Genomic DNA, 20,454 nt, shown 5'->3' with positions numbered 1-20,454 from the left:
ATCCTGTTCGCTTGCAGAATGGAGCACTGAGAGTTCAAAATTCCTTATGTTCAGAAAGTGAATGGACTTGGACGAGAATGCTTATTGACAATTCTGGGAAATTTCCGTTGGTCTCTACGCAATTTACATCAAGTATTTTCAGCGAAGTAAGAAGGATGGAATGCAGAAAATCATATGAAGTAGTGTAAATTCTGAAGTGGGTAGTTTCAAATGTAGAGGAAATTTTGTTGTGCAATGAAAAAATCTTGAAATCCCACATATATTTTAAGCCACAGTGAAGATTACAAATAAAGAATGTTAATAAAAATTGCCTACTACATCCTGTTTAGGAATAGACATTTATTATATTCTTAATATTTATAATTGGGAAAAGAGAGACGCGGTAGTATATAAATATGGAGAAACTAGTACTCACTTTATCCGCGAAACTGTTTCTTTTCTTCTTTGTTCCTATTAGTTTCAGTGGCCACTGCCACCGCAGCAAGTTCCAAAGAGGATGGTGGCAGTAGCCACTGAAATTAATAGGAACAAAGAAGAAAAAACAGTTTCGCGGATAAAGTGAGTACTAGTTTCTCCATATTTCTTAAAATAACTTATGATGCATAGCTGAATGAAGAAAGGTCTTGCCAAAGATCCTGCCAATCAAACAAAAATTGTTGAATATTATATCAGAGAAAAATCAGGTAAACTGAGCAGAAGTATGCATCACACACTTACAGTGATCTAATACTGTGCTTCTTAGCCTCAGTGTCTGCATCAGCCGGCAAACTGGATGCAACATTTGCATAAGTGGAACCCCTAGCTATATAATGAAATAAGCTCCTACAATTACATAGACAGTTACAATCAAAATTAGCATGTACCTTGTTACAAGAGGTGTTGGAAATGATGTCCTCCTGCTTTCACACATTGATGACATTTTGTAAGGAAATTTTCTCTACCATGTACCAGTTCCTCTTCCAAAATTGCTTTTTTACTCTTGATATTTTCTTTCAATTCTCCTAATGTATGGTTTTAGGTTTAAAAGCTTGGTACCACGCAACGCAGACAACATCGAGATGTTTGTTTCTTGTGCATGGTGCCAGAGGGATTTTTGACGAGTATGTTACAAATCGTTCTCCACCATTGTCTAATTTCTCCTCAGTAAGGACATTCCATTCCACCCTCCCCTTCTTATCAAGAACAGACCCGGTTTCCATAAATTTGTTTACAAGTTTCCAAACACACACTCTGCGTGGAACGGAAACATCTGGGAATTCTGCTGCAAAATGTCTTCTAACTTCCCTACAAGAATTCACAAGGACGTAAGAGTTGTACATAAAAAAGGTATTGTTAAATTGTACATGGCATTATTAGACTGCGGCAAAACACCAGTAATATGTAAAATAAAAATAAAAAATTAAAATAAAAAACTTGTTAACACCTTAACACTTCACAAACATGTGCAAACTGGACACCAGCTATCTGGATAATGAAGCACCGACGCATACAGTGGCAAGTCAACGTAGAGCTGCAGGTATAAATGCAGGCAGATGCGTTGAGCTAGCTGCTGCTCCGAGGCTAAGCAAGGTACTGTATAATTATACATTACATTATTACAACTCTTCGAACTCCGTGAATATCAATGTCTTATTCACCTAACAAGAAAGAAAAACAAAGATGAGAGGGTGAGATTTGAACATACAATGTTTTGTTCTTGGTGAAAAAAAGCATAAGAGTGCAACCATTTTACAAACTGCTCTATTAGATTACTAACCAGGGACTGTAAAGCATGTTGGCCTCTGTGGGAAAAAGCATGTGCCTGAGTTCCGAACCATTTTTTGGCACATTTGAAGCAAAAGATGCACTTTTGCAGAATCGTCTGGTACTGTGCAAAATTTCGTTACTGAAATTTTGCCTAAAATCGTGAGACCTTTGTCTCTTTTTATTCAAACGTGAGGGCAAATATCTCCAAGTGGAGGAGAACCTGTTCAGTGTTTCAAACTGCAAATAACTTACTCTCTTTTCAATTACAGAACAAAGAATTGTAAATATTTTTCCAATATTTGTAATATTACTTGTTCTACTTATTTGTGTATTGTACACTTCTGTTCACAGAAAGTGGCACACTCGTTTGAGTTGAAGTTCAGCTTAGGGTCTGGCAGTACAGTCGAAGTAAGTGTTCGGAAACCAGCAGTGTTGCTTACTATCAAACATTTTAACCACATGCAAGGAATTTTGTGTCTCTCAGACTCAAAGAAAAGGGCTAACGGAAAGATTGCAGCGTAAATATTAATTAACTGGACTGTGTATGTCTACATTGACAGTAATGTAAATGCAAATTATCCAAAATACATATTTTACAGCTCTAAGTTTCATATGAGTGATGTTTAGGTAAGTAATTGTGGTTAATGATTAATTCTGTTTGTTTCTGATAATAACATCTACAACATACGCACGTCTTGACTTTACAATTTGGATTTACAATTTACAATTTCTTTCTTTCCCATCTGAAAATTACTCTTAAGGTGCGAGCATTCATCAAGTGGGTCACTTGTAAATATCTATCTATGTACAAAACGAGGAGAGGAGAGTGACACGTGAATCACAGAACATCTTAAAATACATCTGCTAATGTTCCTCACAAATTACTCATTTAATTTCAGAGGTTTTCTTCTTGAGAATATTAACAGTGTGTTTTATCACACAACAATTTTCAATTTTAGCACTTGTTGTAAATATTGAGGCTTAGCAGCAACTAAAAAATATCAATTTCAAGTAGTCTCGAGTAACAGTCACGTTCTCTGAACAAGTAATAGTTTCAATACATATTTTCTTATTGGCACGCAAATAATAACAAAATTTCAGGCTGCAATTGGTGTGGCGAGAATAATACACATTAGGCTATGTAGCACCCATTTGGTAAGAAAAAATATTTTGGAGACACAATGATTCGAACCTAGGATTTCAGCTTACAAAGCTGGCCTTTAACCGACATGGCCACAAGCCACGGTGAAGAAACCAAGCTATTAGAGTAATTTATCCATAAGATTGGATCTTTTCCTGTCCAGCTCGAAACTTTTGATGTCGCTTCTCACTACTTACATTAATTTGAAAGCAATACGCTTCATCAGATACTGTTTGTGTGCTGTAGACATTGCTGACAGAATACAAGTCAAGCTTGTATATGAAAATGAAAGAAAATGTTCTGAAGTCATGATTTTGTGGAAGGTGAGTGTTTCCAACCCTAAATGATAATAGTGTTCTACCTTCCATCAACATAACGGATTCTGCTATGTGACGAGGAATCTTATTAACCAATGACACATATATTATATTATTTTTAAACTATTTATTTAAAAAAAAGAAGTCATTATTCTGGAATCTACGGAGAAATTCATTCAGCCGGTAGTGATTTTACAAGTCACAATTCTATTTTTTGCTCCATTACAGAACCAACGTGCACGTGTAAAAAAAAAAAAAAAAAAAAAGCCCGACAATTTTCATTTTAGAGAAATTCCATTTACTCTTAAAGTTCAATGAGAGGACAACCATTGACTTATTGTTAATAGCCTGGATGACTGATGTGTGCGTGTTTGTGGGGAGGGGTACCTCGTCTCATGTGCCTCCCTGGCTGTGACAAACTCTTCTTGCTTTCGGATTTCTATTATTTTTCCCATCGCATATTCAGTGCCGACTTTGCAATTATGTTTGCCAAAGTGGATGGGGAAGGAGTTTATATATTCTTCAAGACTTCTCCCGGGCTAGGAAAACACTTTTTCTGATTTTTTTTTTTTTTTTTGCATCATTTTCAGGAATTACAACAGCACTATTTCCACCTCGCATATTCAAATTGTGTATTTTTTTTTTCGTTATTTAGTGTTGATTTTCTTCCATTTTTGACTACTCACAATGATGAAGAAAAACTTAAAAAGAACACTCACGCTCAGGCCAAATTCGACCCCGGGGCCCTCGCATTATAACGTATTGTGATAATCACTTCTTCCCGAATGTCAAAAATGTGTTCTTTTAAATATATTTTTTACTAATTTTTCGCATTTACATTACTTTCAATGCAGACATGGACAGCCCAGTTAATTAATATTTACGTTCCAATCTTTCTGTTAGCCCTTTTCTTTGAGTCTAAGAGACACAAAATTCCCTGCATGTGGTTAAAATGTTTGATAGTAAGCAACACTGCTGTTTTCTGAACACTTACTTCAGCTGTACTGCCAGACCCGAAGCTGGACTTCAACTCAAACGAGTGTGCAAGTTTAAGTGAACAGAAATGTACTACTCGTTTAGAGTTTCTAACTTCATGTAATGTGAAAGAATGAAACAATTTCACAAGAGCATTTCCAATTACAAAGAAGAACTGCTGTAAATATGTTAACTTTGAAATGCTATGTTGCCAAATTTACGAATTAAGGACTTTTGAATTTTTTGAAGGTGAACAAATAGTGTTGTGGAGAGTGCTTCACTTCAAAAAATATCACTACATGAAACTTATCTTTGTAATCAGCCTCATATTCAGGCATTAGCATTGGCTATGTGGAAATATACTGCACAAATGTAAATAACCATCATTATCATCCTTCGCCATTTCCTGACCATGGTCATCATAGAAGTCAAGCCTCTTCATTTTCTTCTGGACTTCTCCATTCCTGTCTTTCCACAGTGTTCCAATCTTGTCCTATTTTCCTTACACTCTCCTATCTGCTCTTTCCACCGACATGCTGGTCCCCCCTTGAACTTATTCCCACTCCTTGTGCATTGTAAGCTATTACTGGAAGTCTTAATGCACTCGTCCACTTCATGTGTCCGAACCATCTCATCTGTGCCAGATCTATCCTGTCCTGAAGCTTCACCACACCCACTATCTGTCAGATCTCCTCATTCCTTATTCTATTCCTTCTAGTCTTCCCCAATATACTCCTTAAAAATTTCATCTTCACTGCCTGAATCCTTCTTTTGTCACTCACTGTCATTGTCCAACTAAAAGATTTCAAAATACATAATTCTTTGAATTTAGGTGTGTTCTCCAACTTTACTTTCAGGTACATTTCATATTTATAAATTGTTTGTTTGGAAGCAGAAATACAAACGTACTTACACAACACATAATATGAGATTAAGCGTTTCTTGTTAAAAAGTAAATATAATGACATTAAAATTACATTTATTGCTCATAAATAGAAAAGTAAAAAAAAGGCTTACCTTTCAAAAAGTCTTGTATTGACCTGATTTGGTGCTAAAAGAAACAAAGGAGCGATGTCAACAACTCTGACAGTTTTGCCTGGAAAAAAAACAACATGCAATTAATGTATATACCCTAACCATAAGATATCATACAAGCATATGAAGATTGATTGATTGAATTGGTGTTTTAAGTCCACTTTGTGCACAGTAAGGCTAATCGAGACTGAACCTAGAGTTTAAAGTGAGATCCGAACCACTATGAGCCTCCACCGGGTATTGAACCCGTGACCCCGTGATTACAAGGCGACAAGAATATGAAGAAAATTAAGAACTGACACATTAAAGTGCCTAAAGTTAATGTTCTCTTGCTTTATTTTAGTACAATTCAAAAACTGATTATTGAAATTGAAATAAGTTCTAAAAATATTAGATTAGGCTTGAAAAATCCTCAAGTAGGTTCCAAAAAAACATAAATGGTACAAAATTCCTGAAAAATGCTGATTACATGCAATCGTTAAAAAAAATTACAATAACTGTATGAAATTTTAGTAGGTATATATAACAATCAAATTTTAATTTGTATGCATCATTTTTAAAATTATCCACAAATTGTTGTAATACTATATTTGTGCTTGCTGTTAGCAAAAGTTACTTGTTGATGTGAAAAATGAATTTAGTGTGTATAATTTGATGCACAATATCAGGGTGGCTTACTCATTTGGAATTCCTTTAATTCCGGAAATTATATGTAAATTATTGACTCCGGGAATTATGCGTGAATTTTGATAAAACATGAAAAAAAGGTACAAGCAGATGTTTTCTCTATTCCAAAATTTTTTTCTCCGTAGACATGAAAAATTGCAACTTTATTAATCCAAATCCCATTAAATTTATACATATTTATAAATGCCCTGAGGCAAGTTTCTCTCAGTTTAACTCATATTTTTATTTTTTATCGAGGAGGAAAAACAAAGTTGCATGGAAAATAAAGCAGAATTTTCTCAATCCATTTACTTTGTTAGTGTCTTTTGCAGAACAATCTATCTGACAGACAGAAGATTATTGCAAGATACTGTAAGACATCTTGAAGTTGATTAGGTAAATTTTGGGGCGCATTGGAATCAAACAGACCCTTTATATTGTTAAATATTTGTGTGTGTGTGTGGCACCATACGTAAAGTTGGTATAGAGAAAACTTCTGCTTGTACCTTTGAATTTTTGGAAAGTTCACCTTGATAATCAAGGATTAGCTATATTTGAATATTATCATGGTACAAGTGACCACACTGAATCTATTTAATGTTATCCACAGTCAAACTCCACCTCTTGTCTACGAGACTCATTTTACATGCTGAAAGTTATCTTTCAACAGAAACATAGTCAGTAGTGCAAATTTGAATGCTGAAACGTTACTTCACAGAATGTGAATACCATACAAGGACCGAATTTATGCGAAAGTGAGTAAGACCACAGGGATCAGAAGTTAGTACTTTGGACTGTGTAGTAGAGGCGATTGGGTGCCAAAATTGGTAAAGAAGGGGGACGAGGACAGAGTACTTTCTCTTAGTAGACAAGGCTTAGCATTAAGAATCCATAGTGCAGGGGCAAAAAGTAGGGAGAAACTGTACCCTCTAATCACTGCTACTGTGTGCAAGTGTGTGCCAGCCATTTTGCTTTGTTTAGAGCTTTGAAAAAACATAAATCACTTGGGGGGAGGGGGATCGACAGAAAACATGTTTCAAACATGCCAGTCATTGAATTGTTTCATCACCAAACTGAGTAAATACCTCTGTGAGAGATAAAAATCCTGCAAAACCTAAAACAAGGTTTAATTTAGACATATAAACCTAAAATCTGTTCTAACAAGCAAAATATGTTATTTTATGCCGTTCCATCCATTTGCCTGTGAACTGAGGCCATTGAGGTTGGCCACGGTGGCTCAGTCGGTAAAGCGTCTGACTACCATGCTAAAGGTCTTGGGTTCGATCTACGGCCAGATCAAATCCAGGAACTTTTGTAACGTTGGAAGCGGCCTCGGCGCCCACCCAGCATCTAATAACATGGGTACCTGGGGGAAACCCTGGGGGGTAAAGGCAGTCAGGGGCATGATGCTGATCACCTCACCCCTACCCACGACCGGATCAAGGAAGTGTGGGGCATTACCCCCACACCCCCTATATGCCTTCATGATTTGGTCCTAAGCACAGGGGAGCACTTTACTTTTACTGAGGCCATTGTCGATCTTTCTCCTTAATTAGTAAACTTGCTGGTGTGGTAAGCATGGACAGGGATATTCAATTTCCATTTGCTGAGAAATTTGTGTAAGTTTCGGGCTGGCGGAGAACACAAAACTGCTCCTCTTCACTGGTGCAAGTCTGTACAGGAGATGCCATCTTTAATTGCAAGAATGGGGATGAGTGAAATGATGAAATTGATGAAGAACACCCATGCCCAGGCTGGGATTCAAACCAGGGACCCACGGCATTGTAGTTCACTGTGCTTCCCACTCTGCCACGGGGATTGGTAGGTAAACTGACAGTAGCCCACTTGGAGACATGTATGAAAAATGATGTGGTAAAACATTCGCAATCTCGCACGTTCCGTGAAGTTAAAGAAAACAAACTGGCATTATCATGAACTATCAAGCAGGCCTATTATGCTACAACTGGAAGAAACTGCCATCAAATTTGGAAACGAAGAAGCAAATTTGTCAGGAGTTTAGTCGAAGTGATCTGTACCAAAAAAAAATAGAAAAAATATATATATATTTTACTTCACTTTTGCTAATTGCAAAGATCGAAGGGCAACCAGAAATGCATATGGATAACACACAAGTCCCACAGAGAACTATACTGGCTGAGTCCACATGCCAGAGCCTCCGTAGTCTGCAAAATGCAGTCCAGGGTGGACTACGTGGAAGGAAGGTTGGCATTTGGGTGTCTCTCAAAAGGGCTCCTCAAACTGATTCTGATATTCAATTTGGTATTTTTGAAATCATAATGAAAAAGTAATAACATTTGTAATTAATTCAATAGAATTTGTTGGTATTGTTGTCCTGTGAAGAAAATTTCACACCAAAATGAAAAGTGTCACGTTGCTGATATTTATTGGTTGATTCTTAAGAGATGTGTCACTATTTGCTTTGGTGAAATCTTCCTAAGAACCATGATAATACTTTCAAATAACAATATATTTCTCTTGCACAAAGTGCATCTGGGGTTCACTCAGCGTCAAATCAATGGGTAGCTGGGAGCAGTCCTGGGGGTGTCTGGAGCATGGTGCTGATCACATCACCTCCAAAATAGCAGTGTCTGAGGATATATGGAGCCCTACACCCACATCCCCTATCTCGGAAGATATTTATAAATAAAAACTTTTAGAAAATATATATGCAGGATACTAAAAATCTCTACCCAAAATTATATTGGTATCAAGTTACATATTGGCAAGAGCATTGACTCCCCAATAATTATATGGCAAGCACGTTGACCTGGGTTCTATTCTCAGGGTGGCTGATATCATTTGAGTATTTTTTAAACAAACCCCCTCCATAAAGCAGCCCTGGGGCTCAACCAGCTTTGAAGATTCGAGTTTGGCTGTGGGAAATCCTGGTTGGTGTAAAGGCAAGTGAAGCTTGGTGCTGATCACATCACCTTCACTACGGTAGCCCCTATGGACATTCACACACAGGGGATAGCTTTAGCTTTTACGTCGAATTTGGTAAATTTCTTGGTTCGCCACATCACTACAGGGTGAGTCAAAAGTCACGTTACATAGGAAGTTGAATGTCGAGTTTCCTGGTGCATGGAATTGTCACTGTGGTCCCGTTGAGTGGCTACCACGGTCTCCAGACCTGACACCAATGGATTTCTTCCTCTGGGGTCATTTAAAGGTGCTCGTCTACTCAGTTCAGATTCAGAAAATCCAGCATCTGAAGGAATGCATTGTGCAATGTGCAGATATGATTATCTACAAAAGGTTCTGGAGAACTGGAAACGTTGTGTGCATACATCTAACCTGACTTTTGACTCATCCTGTATGTTAGATATTTAAAAAATCTGAATTGGCACATATTTTCTTAGTTTGGTCTTGTTAATACAGCGTGGCCACTCTAGGAACATGATGAAATTCAAGTATAATTCCTGGTTTTCATGCCGAACTTTCCAAAAATTCAAGGGTACGAGCAGATGTTTTTTTTCTATTTCAAACTTACTGATTACTGCCTCTCTCAGCCCCCATACACACACAAACACAAATATATTAACAATATAAATGGTCTGTGTTATTCCAATCTATCAAAAAATTCTAATTCAGTTCAATTAAAGGGGATATATGATTGAAATATTTAATTTAAGGTGATGAGTTTACATTTGCCATTTCACATACTTACTCTCGAAATACTTTTACAAATACAAGTCATAAACGTTTCGGGATACACTAATGTATGAAAATTGTTAATTGTATAAGAATTTCAAACTCGAATTTACCTAACCATCTTCAAGAGAGCTTATCTTGAAATAATCTTCCGTGTGTCAGATAGAAGTAAACGGGTTGAGAGAGTTCATTTTATTTTCTACGCAGCTTTCTTTTCCTTCATCGATAAAAATAAAATATAAACAAAGAAATGCATACTTCAGGGCATTTATAGATATGTATAAATTCGATGGAATTTGCATTAATACAATTTGCAATTTTTCATGTCTACGGAGAACAATTTACACAGAATTTACACATAATTCCTGGAGGCAATAATTCACGTAGAATTCCCGGAATGCAAGGAATTCCCAGTGAGTAGTCATCCTGTAATAAGATGTTATAATATAATTACCATCATCCAATGATTTTAAAAAAGTGTTGTATTTATCTAGTTTGTCCCAGTGGTCTGATGTTTGCGTCCGAGCTAATCTGGGAATTGGAGGTACAGTCAGGATGGTGATTAAGTCAGTTATCTCTCGCAAGACCTTCACAAGCTTCTGCATTCTTTTCTTCATACTATAAAGCTTCTTATTCTGGAAATGAAAAGCAAAATGAATAATTGTTTAAATTAACAGCAAAAATTGCAAATGTCTGAAATATGTGCATTTTACTCTGATTGTGAAATATAAATATTACAACTCAAAACTTCAAACTTTATGCCATCATGCAAAAGAAAAAGTATGTTGAGACTTGCAACAGAAAAGCAGCCTTGAAAAGAATTCAAGCCTGGATTTCTGGCATATCTTGTTAAGCCTGTGTTTTTTGGCAAATTTCTAAATAGTGCATGTCCTATGTACAGGGTGATTCAAAAAAATGTTAATATTATATGGGGAATAGAAAATTTGCTTATAGGAGGAAACTTTGCTGCAATGACACAAATTTATTCATGCTTAGTGCGTAACAAGTCTTATTTGTTCAATATAATTCAATCAAAGTAGTAAACGTACAGGTAATGGAGAAAATAATATGAACACCAATGCAATTGCAGAAAACTTGTATTAGTAGGGGTTTGCCCCCCCCCCTCCCTTGCCTGAATGACAGCTTGTATCCTACGTGGGATAGACAAATAAAGGTCCTGTACAGTGTGAACTGGAATACGTAGCCACTCCTCGCACAAAACAGTCTCAAGTTCCGAAAGTGTCATTGGAGGTGGAAACCGATTACGCACTTTGGCCTCCAAAATACCCCACAAAGGCTCAATGATGTTAAGATCGGGGGACTGTGGACACCAGATGAGATGTTCTACCTCATCACTGTGCTCATCAAACCATGCATCAACGCACCTAGCAGTGTGAATAGGGGCGTTATCATCTTGGAAGATGGGGCATGCATCGGGAAACAAAGTCTGAACCATGGGATGGAGGTGGTCACCCAGGATGGTGCAGTACTTCTCTGCTTTGATTCTCCCATGGAGGACGACAAGTGGGCCAACACCATTCCAAGATATAGCCCCCCAAACCATCACATACCGCCCACCATGTTTCAAGGTAGGCACTAAGCAGTCAATATCAAATGCTTCAGCAGGAGTTCTCCACACATAAACACGTCCTGTGGTCTGAAATAATGTGAAAGACGATTCGTCTGACCATATCACATGTTCCCATTGCTGCTGTGTCCAATTCTTGTGCTCTTGGCACCACCTTCTTTGTGTCACTGCATTACGTGGAGTCACCAACGGTTTGGGGATGGCAACTCTGCCATGAATGTTCACAGAATGCAGCTCCCTTTGAATGGTTTTCGTTGATACAGGGTCCTGGAGGTGATTGTTCATCTCTGTGGTTATCTGGGACAGTGTTGTCTTGTGCTTTCGAGTCACTATTCGCTTCAACACACGTCGATCCCTGTTGGATAACTTTGTTTTTCGCCCACTATTCTCCTTTGCAGACGTTGTCTTTCCATGTTGTCTATAGGCTGTCAGAACAGTTGACACTGTGCTCCGTGCTACACCAACAAGTGTAGCTGTTTTTGTCACAGATGCTCCAGCCAGGCGGGCTCCTATGATCATGCCTCTTTTGAAGTCTGAAAGGTCGGACATACCTGCATTTGACGGATAGCTGACTGCTGGCATGCAACTCTCACACCAACTTCTGATAGACTGATATGTTTGCTTTCATCGCCACTAGATGGTTGAAATCTCTGCTGAGAGTTGTTCCTTTTCCACGACTGCGTATATAGGCCTTTGCAAACCAAGGTGTTCATAGATAGAGAGTACTACATTTTCTATTTCCCATATAGTGTTACCAATCTTTTTGAATCACCCTGTATATATATATACATACATACACATACACCAACATGCGAGCTAAAAATGTGAGAACTGATATTTGCCATTTAACTTTATGGAGTTAAATACTCATATATTGGACACTGTCAATGGGCTTACACTTGTTGCATTTTGTTAGACATGCAAACGAATAAACAGGGGCTGTAAACTTATGCTCATGTTAATTAATAAATTACCGAATTTTTTTCTATTAAATATTGACTCATAAATATACTCAGAATGAATGGGGGCTTCAGTTTCAAAATACATTTTAATTTTAATACACTGCAGTTTACAAGGAAAATAAGACATGCACTACACTACATCAAGTTATAACTTCTATCCCTGAATTTTAGTACGTTTATTTTAATTTTCATACATTATGTAATTTATAATGCATTTTATATGTTAGTATCTCCATACATTTTGTTTTATACGTGGTGGTTCTTATCTGAAATACTGAGTGTAAAGATAACACGTTGTACATTGTAATATCTGAAATTTTGTACAAATATAGGCTATTTTGTAGACAATAGTGTGATATATTATTATAACGCTATTTAAATCTAACTTGTATTATTATTATAACTTATTGTCTTTGTAACAATAATTTCTGTTGTGTACATTTAATTTAGCGTTGACATGTTTTATATTTATTTACATTTCTGTAACTTCAAGAATATTTCTTGTCATTAAATCATGTAAACTTACCAACTAAAATCAGAAAATACAGAAAACTGTAGTTGGGCATTCACCTGTTCTGTTAAAGTAATCCAGCGAGATACTTTATGCTTTTTGTGGTGGCTCCATGCATACAGTCTTATCAAGTCCGTTCTAACTTAATTACTTCAAGTGATTCTCAAGACTTTAACAAACTATTTTAACCTTTTGTAGGTGAGTGGTACCACCATGGGGATTCTGCAAAGGATGAGCAGCAGCTATACCAACTGCCTCCAAGTAGTAACAATTAACATGTCATTTATCAAAACTACCTAGTCATATCATAAATTCCGTTACAAAATTAATAATGAACTACAGGCACAGTGAGCAAGCTAATGTATTAATATTTGGATGTTACAAAGGTACAGGTCTTGCCAACACAGAGCACCAGTCACTGTTCAAAATGGCCACCTCTGGCCTTCACACAGGCCCAAAGTCACCGAGGCCAGTTATCGAGCGCAGCATGCACGGTCTCGAGGGTAAAGTCCGCCACTGCCTTCACGAGAGAATGCTTCAGACTCTCAAGGTTTAGATGCCTCTTCCTAAAGACCATGCCCTCCAAAATGGACCACATCAAATGGCCTGAGGTTGGGGCTGCTGGAAAGCCAATCAGACAGAGCAATGAAATCAGGCACATTCCTCTGTGGTCTTTGCCTTGTGGGCCGGTGCTGAGTCCTGCTGGAAGCTCCATGGCTCATTGTTGAACGTGGTGCGGGTAAACGATTTCACAAGTGCTGCCAACACCGTCGCTTGGTACACTTTCGCTGATGTTTTCGCACCATGTTCACAGAAGTGGAGGTCAGCTGTGCCATACTACGAAACTCCCCACCAAACCATCACTGAGGCGGGATGATGGAGGATCCGTGGCATGTTTTCACGAGCTCCCTGGGATGTCGAGGCATAAACACTCTTGCTTTGATGATTGTAAGACTCTTCAATCGTGAAGATTTTTTTTTGTCCGTGAGAAGAATCCTCCTGTATACAGATGATTTCCCCAATCACGAAACATCCAACTTTGATTCTCCCAGTTTTGACATTTTTTTTCTGCTTAGTCCAGCCTCTGACTGTACAGGGTGTTTCAAAATTATTTGAACGACAAAAACATGTTCCATTATGACAGATCATAAGTTCTCAAGTAGAAAATGTTGTGTGTGTATATATATATAAATAATCACGCTGTACAAATTACAACTTCGCCAGCAATGTGTAAAAAGCCACAATGGCAATCACGCTGTATTAATTATAAATTTGACAGCGATGTAAAGAAAAGCCATATTGGCAATCTCATTGTATAAAATAGAGGAATAGCAGTGTGGAGATATTCTGTTGCTTAGCTGAATGGAAGCCGTGGTTGTAAGTTTTTGCGATGCATGTCAATCGGATTGTTTGCATGTGAAAGTTAATAAAAACCTGAAATTACTAACACCAGACTTGTTTTTGACATTTTGCATGAATAAGCGTATGTGGTTTAAGACTGAAAGGTAAAAATCCCAGTAAGGAAGTTGGTCCCCTGCGATTCTTCAGTTGCCAGAAGTGCTACGAGAATTGGTAGGCAGTCACAAAAGATTTGATGAGACTCAGTATGCTGTCTCAAAGACCATTTGTCTAAAGACATAGAATGTGAATTTTTTTACATTATCATCGCAACTAGTTTGCAAAAACGAAATAAGTGATTTCACGATTGTGATAGTGTTCAACTAGTTCTTATGTTTGGTGCAAAGTGAACTTTAAGTTGTTTTACGTGAAAAATAATAAATATAGAGCAAATATTGGCTGAATTGCAAGCTATCTCGAAGTCACAAGAGGAACGAACATAAACAGAGTTAGGACAAGTGAAAGCTGATCTGAACATCCAACTGAATGTCATGCAGAAGGATGTGTCCCTCCCTATACAGGCAAGAATGCATTTCTAGGAATGAGAAGGTTAGGAGTGAAACCCAGAAAGTTGACACGGAAGTGAGAAAATTGATAGAAGAAAAGGATGAATAGCATCAGAAACTGGTGGTTGCGAAAAACAAACTTTTTGAACGGGAATAAAGAATAGAAAAGAATCAAGGAAAAACTGTATGGTGTCATTGTCAAGTACAAGTACCAGAGTCTGTCAAAAAGAAGCCTGTATTTTCACCTGTAGATCACCAGGAATCTACTGAAGAGCTATCAGAAGCTGAAGAATGGTTTAATTTTATTGCTGGTAAATCCCACACAAGTGAAAATATTTGCATCATAACTAGTGAATTACAAAATGGTAATGTTTCCCATGAGGTAGAACATTTAGTGGGTATTGTGAACAACACAGTGTTGCCCTTTTGTCAGGTGTAGCTCAACAAGTTAAAGATCTACAGAATTCAACTACTACCATGTTACACAGGTTTCGGGAAAGTGATTCAGATAGTTCTCCCAGCACAATTAGCTCTCATTCACCTAGGCTTAAGAGTAGAAAAAAGAATAGGTCTAGGAAAAAGTCTCCCTTAGCCAATGTGATTAATAATGATAGTGTAACAACACTTTTCCCTAATGGAACAAAAAGTCTAGGTGCAAAGAAAATCAAGTCTCCTCACATGTTAGTAAAAGAAATTACTTAAATTCAGATCAATTAAATAGGTTTCCGAAAATCTCCGGAGTTTCTAGTGAACTAATACCATCTGAATTCCTAGATGATGTCGAAGAGAATTTCGAGTTGCTAACAAAGGATGCTAAGCAATGGCACATGATCTCAAAGCAAAAATGTTCGTATTAGCAATCTTTCGAAATTCAGTTTCTGAATCATTATCAAAATTCTAATTGGAAAACAACGAAGCTCACCAAAATCTTGAATTCCCAATATCAAAAGTCTGTTCATGGGTCACTAACATTTGTCATGGATCAATGGAAAATTTTGCAGATTGTTCAACCTAACACGGACAAAGAACAAAGGCTAGCTCAAACTGCTACTTTGATGCCTTTCAAAATCAAGGAAATTTTCATTATGAAACCTGTTATTGAGCTGAGTGAAACCATTACGGTAATAGAAAATTCCGAAGCCTTAGCAAAATTTCATTACGTGAACGGCCACAGGCAGTATTTAACAGTAGAACTAAACACTTTGATAATAATAGAAAGGTAGCAGTTATTCAAACTAAATGTACTGATCAGTATAAGACAGAGGTGACAAACTCAAATGAGAGGTTGTTGATCATGTCAGCTCACAGCGTAACTCGAAAAGAAATGTAATCACCAATGCTAATAAATCTACTTTTTCGGGAAACAAGTAAATCGCTCATGTCGAGAGGGAGGTGTCATGAGTGTACCTGCTAATCCTCCTTTGCAACAACCTAACTCTAGTAATCTAAATCACACACACACAAAAATTTACAATTCAGTCAAAACAAATACCGAAGCACAGGTCATTCAACCCTTGTACAATAATGTTCATTTGCTAGGTGAGATTCCATGATGATCCGCGTAGCTAAAACCTTGGCAAACTACACTGTTTACTACGTAAACAGAACATAGGTTTATGTACTAGAGGCCAAACTATTTCCAACCTACCTCAAAAAATCCATCCAGATACCAAAGTTGGTAAAAAGTGATGTTGCTTATTGGCACCAATGATTTTTTGAGATATACAGAGCTACACAAAATGAAAAGTGACCTCAAAGGTTTAATACACAAGTTATTACCTTTAAATAATCAATTGATATTGCTCACGTTACCACCAATCCCAAAGTTATTAACTGCTGACAATCCTGATTTGTGGAGTAAGTGGAGTCAGTGGAATAATTTTCTAGTGGAGTTAGGGAATGATGAGAATCTCATTGTAGTGAATATTAGTAATCTGTTTTTGAATGCAGATTCTAGTATAAAATTGGATGTATTTGAAAAACACTTAGGCAATCCAAGGAATGGCCGAATTGATTTAATTCATTGATCAAAGTATGTGATGAATGTAGTTTTTGATTTCTTCAAACAAAAGGGTCTGTTCAATGATGTCAATCAGAACAAAATCACAGTCCAGGCAGACATACACCAGTTTAACTCGTTCAACTAGTTACGAGCTCGTGTCAAAAAGCAGGTGATGTGAGTGATGCGATAAGTTTATGAATTGAATAGCAGGATTTAAGTGAATGTGATGAGACAGATTGCAGAAATTAAAAATTGTAAGCAACCCATAAATAGTAATAGCAAGCTTAAACCTTCTGCTCACATAAAAGTAAGAATAAACAATAATGAATATACTTCTTTATTCGATAGTGGCGCTGAGGTCAATGTTCTCTCGGAAATCCTGTGGAAGTCTATTTGTCAGGCTTCTAAACCACGGCTATTGCCAGTTACAGGAATTAAATTAGTTGACTATACAGGGAAGAAGAAAGACAAACTAATAGGTTCCACTCATTTGAACACTGAAATTTCTGGACTTTCCTTTTACATTAAATTCCTGGTAGTCAGACATTTAAAAGTAGACATTATTCTCGGTTTAGATGTCCTATACAATATTGACAGTACTTTAGATTTTATCCAGCGAGGCTTACTCTTGGAATTGAGCGAAGCAAGCAAATTCTCCAAATTTATCAGTTTCAAATTAAAGTTGTCCTGAAGAACAGTTAGATTTTAGAACTTCTGTATCTAACATATCCCCACAGTCATCCTCACATCCTTCTGATGAAGACTTGTGGACAAGAGTGTGAACATTTAAATGAGTCGCAAAGGATAGCTTTATTTCAATTGTTAAAACAATATAAAACATTGTTTCCTGAATTACCAGGTCTCTGTAACAAGTATACACACACAATAGAACGGAATACTTCTACGGGTCATTCCATATCAATTCAACCAAAAAAAAGAGGTTTGGGAACCCACCATCTCAGATTTTTATGAAACTTAGTACATTCAATCCTTCCATGGTGGTAAGAAACCACATAAAATTTTTCGCCTCTAACTCATCTGGTTTCAGAGTTATGGCCTCTCAAACTTTCAGCCAACTTTCGTTTTCCTTCATTTCCGAAGCCCTCATTGAAACCTGCAGTGCTTTACAAAAAAAATTCTATCTCGCTCACACATGATTCAATCCTTTTGAAATTTCACAACAATATTAACCAAACAATAGGCATTTCAGAAAAAAATATGACATCACATGATATCAATATTTTAGTAAAACAAAAAATTAATAAAAAAAATATTAGCGGGAATTTGTTGCCGAAAACATGCCTTGCTAAAATTTCAATTATCATTAAAAGGGAATGAATTAATACCAGCATAAGTATTTTTAAAATTAACCTGGATATGTATTCTAACTTACCCAGCAATAAAAGTTATGGTTATTTTATTCCTTTTATAAATATAATATACTTATGTCTGATATTTGGATGAAATGGCTTCCGGAGTATTAAAATATTTTGGTTACCTCAAAATCAATCAAATAATGTGTTATAAATTAATCAGTGAAGCAAACTCGAAATTCTACACTTTTGTCTATTCTTTGAGCATTGTTGTCTTATTATTTCCTTGCTTATTTATAAAATAATTTATCCATATATAATAACATAATAACCCATAGCGCTACAGACCGTGAGAGCCTTGGCTTACCTACCGACTGCTGGTCTCTCTCCCACACTGTTCCTCCGTCACCTGTTAGAGCGTGGAGATCTTAGATCAGTATTGGGGTGACGGGTGGTCAGCCGGACGAACCCCCAGCCGTTGTAGGTCTTCTCGACCGGGTTACCGCTCACTCATTCGGAGCTCCCCAATTTCCTCACGATGGTGGGTTGCCACCGGCCCTATACGTAGGCCGAATGAATTCCGACCAGAGCCGGATTCGAACCTACGCCGTCCCGCAGCGAACGATCTTAAGACGAGTGAACGCCTTAACCCGCTCGACTACGGAGGAGGACTATCCATATATAAGCAAAAATATATATATGGTTCAAAAAAATCTTTGTTTAATGTTGTGTTCTTTGTAAGCTACAGTTTGATGATATGTCAACATTATCTGAGACAGAATAGCAATGAAGATGACAATAACGATGAAATCATCATTGAACAATATCAGTTATTATGGTATCTCCTCCTGCTTCAACATTTATTGTTTGATGATTTATCCATATAGATATTTAAATGTGATTGACCAAAACACAGGTTTAAAAATTACTGAATATTCCATATATTGCCTATATATATTTTTTACCTTTCCATATATGTGCATGCAACATATACAAAAATTTACTTTGTGACACAAGTTGTTTACTTTGACACAGATTATCTTGTCCATTGAACTTGGAACCTTTTGCCATCCAGATGTTGTTTCTGGTGGATCAACAACAGCCAGCACATGGGGAATTGGTACTGCACATATATCTCCATGTCTTGGCCAATAGAATGATGGGGAAGGAACATGGGGGTGAAGAAACTTTACAACATCTCCTTGATCTTCATCCACTTGAGATACCATTCCAAAATATCACAACTGATCATACTTACAAGCAATTTAACATCCAAGAAAGAGTTCATCTACGGTTACAATAAAAGATTGAATCCAATCTTTTACAATCCAAGATGAAGCCCAAGGTTACCACTGGACTTCTGAGTCATGTACTGTACATCCTGTGGTAGTCTATTGTAAGAACTCTGTTGGGGAAAAGATTGTTTCATCACACTGCATCATATATAATGACCTGAAGCATGATGTGAACATGGTTTACAAAATTCAAGGAATAGTCGTGAGATTTCTGAAAGAAAATTTTTCACATGTCAAGAAAATACACTTTTTTCGTGACAGGAGTGCTGCTCAATACAAAAACAAATATAACTTTCTCAACTTGTGTCTGCATGAAGAGGACTTCCAGCTAGAGGCACACTGGTTTATTTTTTGCAACAAGCCATGGGAAATCAGAATGTAATGGGATTGGCGGAACAGCAAAATATTTGGCACGAAAAGAGAGTTTACAGAGACCATTTGGGAGACAGATCACAACAGGGGACTTTTACAATTTCTGTGTGGAAAAAATTACAAATATTGCAATTCACTTTATTGAGAAAGGTGAAGTTGATTCAACCCATTTGACACTTCAAAACCGGTTTACAGATGTACAAACAGTTCCAGGCACTAGAAGTTTCCACAATTTCAGACCTCTGGATTCTGCAGGCACCATTGTGGCTAGAAGAATCAGTTAAGATGAGACCCCATCTCTCACGTACAGTCTGAAAAACCGCCAATCTTTTATTGTCACCGTACATGAACTCTTTCCTGGATGTTAAATTGCTTGTAAGTATGATCAGTTGTGATATTTTGGAATGGTATCTCAAGTGGATGAAGATCAAGGAGATGTTGTAAAGTTTCTTCACCCCCATGCTCCTTCCCCATCATTCTATTGGCCAAGACATGAAGATATATGTGCAGTACCAATTCCCCATGTGCTGGCTGTTGTTCATCCACCAGAAACAACATCTGGATGGCAAAAGGTTCTAAGTTCAATGGACAAGATAATCTGTGTCAAAGTAAACAACTTGTGTCACAAAGTAAATTTTTGTATATATTGCATGCACATATATGGAAAGGTAAAAAATATATATAGGCAATATATGGAATATTCAGTAATTTTTAAACCTGTGTTTTGGTCAATCACATTTAAATATCTATATGGATAAATCATCAAACAATAAATGTTGAAGCAGGAGGAGATACCATAATAACTGATATTGTTCAATGATGATTTCATATTAATAAAATAATATAAATTATTATTATTATTATCATTATTGTCATCTTCATTGCTATTCTGTCTCAGGTAATGTTGACATATCATCAAACTGCTGCTTACAAAGAACACAACATTAAACAAAGA

The 20,454-nt window shown here is 36.9% G+C and overlaps 1 protein-coding gene across 4 annotated transcripts in view; it reads right to left on the bottom strand.

Annotated features, from left to right (window-relative positions):
* The window catches only part of LOC146005227 (uncharacterized), a 64,545-nt gene that overhangs the window by 9,074 nt on the left and 35,017 nt on the right, over nucleotides 1–20,454 (bottom strand). For 3 of the 4 annotated variants that reach the window (XM_083144307.1, XM_083144306.1, XM_083144308.1), the window contains exons 4-5: nucleotides 10,007–10,187; nucleotides 5,197–5,275 (exon numbers count right to left, since the gene is read on the bottom strand). In XM_083144307.1, coding sequence (XP_083000433.1) covers nucleotides 5,197–5,275; nucleotides 10,007–10,187 — 260 coding nt within the window. The remainder of the gene's footprint in view (nucleotides 1–5,196; nucleotides 5,276–10,006; nucleotides 10,188–20,454) is intronic. The other variant, XM_083144309.1, reaches the window with a different exon arrangement.

Source organism: Lepisma saccharinum, chromosome 23 (genome assembly GCF_977018435.1).
Source record: "Lepisma saccharinum chromosome 23, izLepSacc3.1, whole genome shotgun sequence".
In the NCBI taxonomy this organism is placed as follows: Eukaryota; Metazoa; Arthropoda; class Insecta; order Zygentoma; family Lepismatidae; genus Lepisma; species Lepisma saccharinum.
The sequence above is the reverse complement of the archived record's forward strand: the minus strand, read 5'-3'. Positions and strand labels throughout refer to the sequence as shown.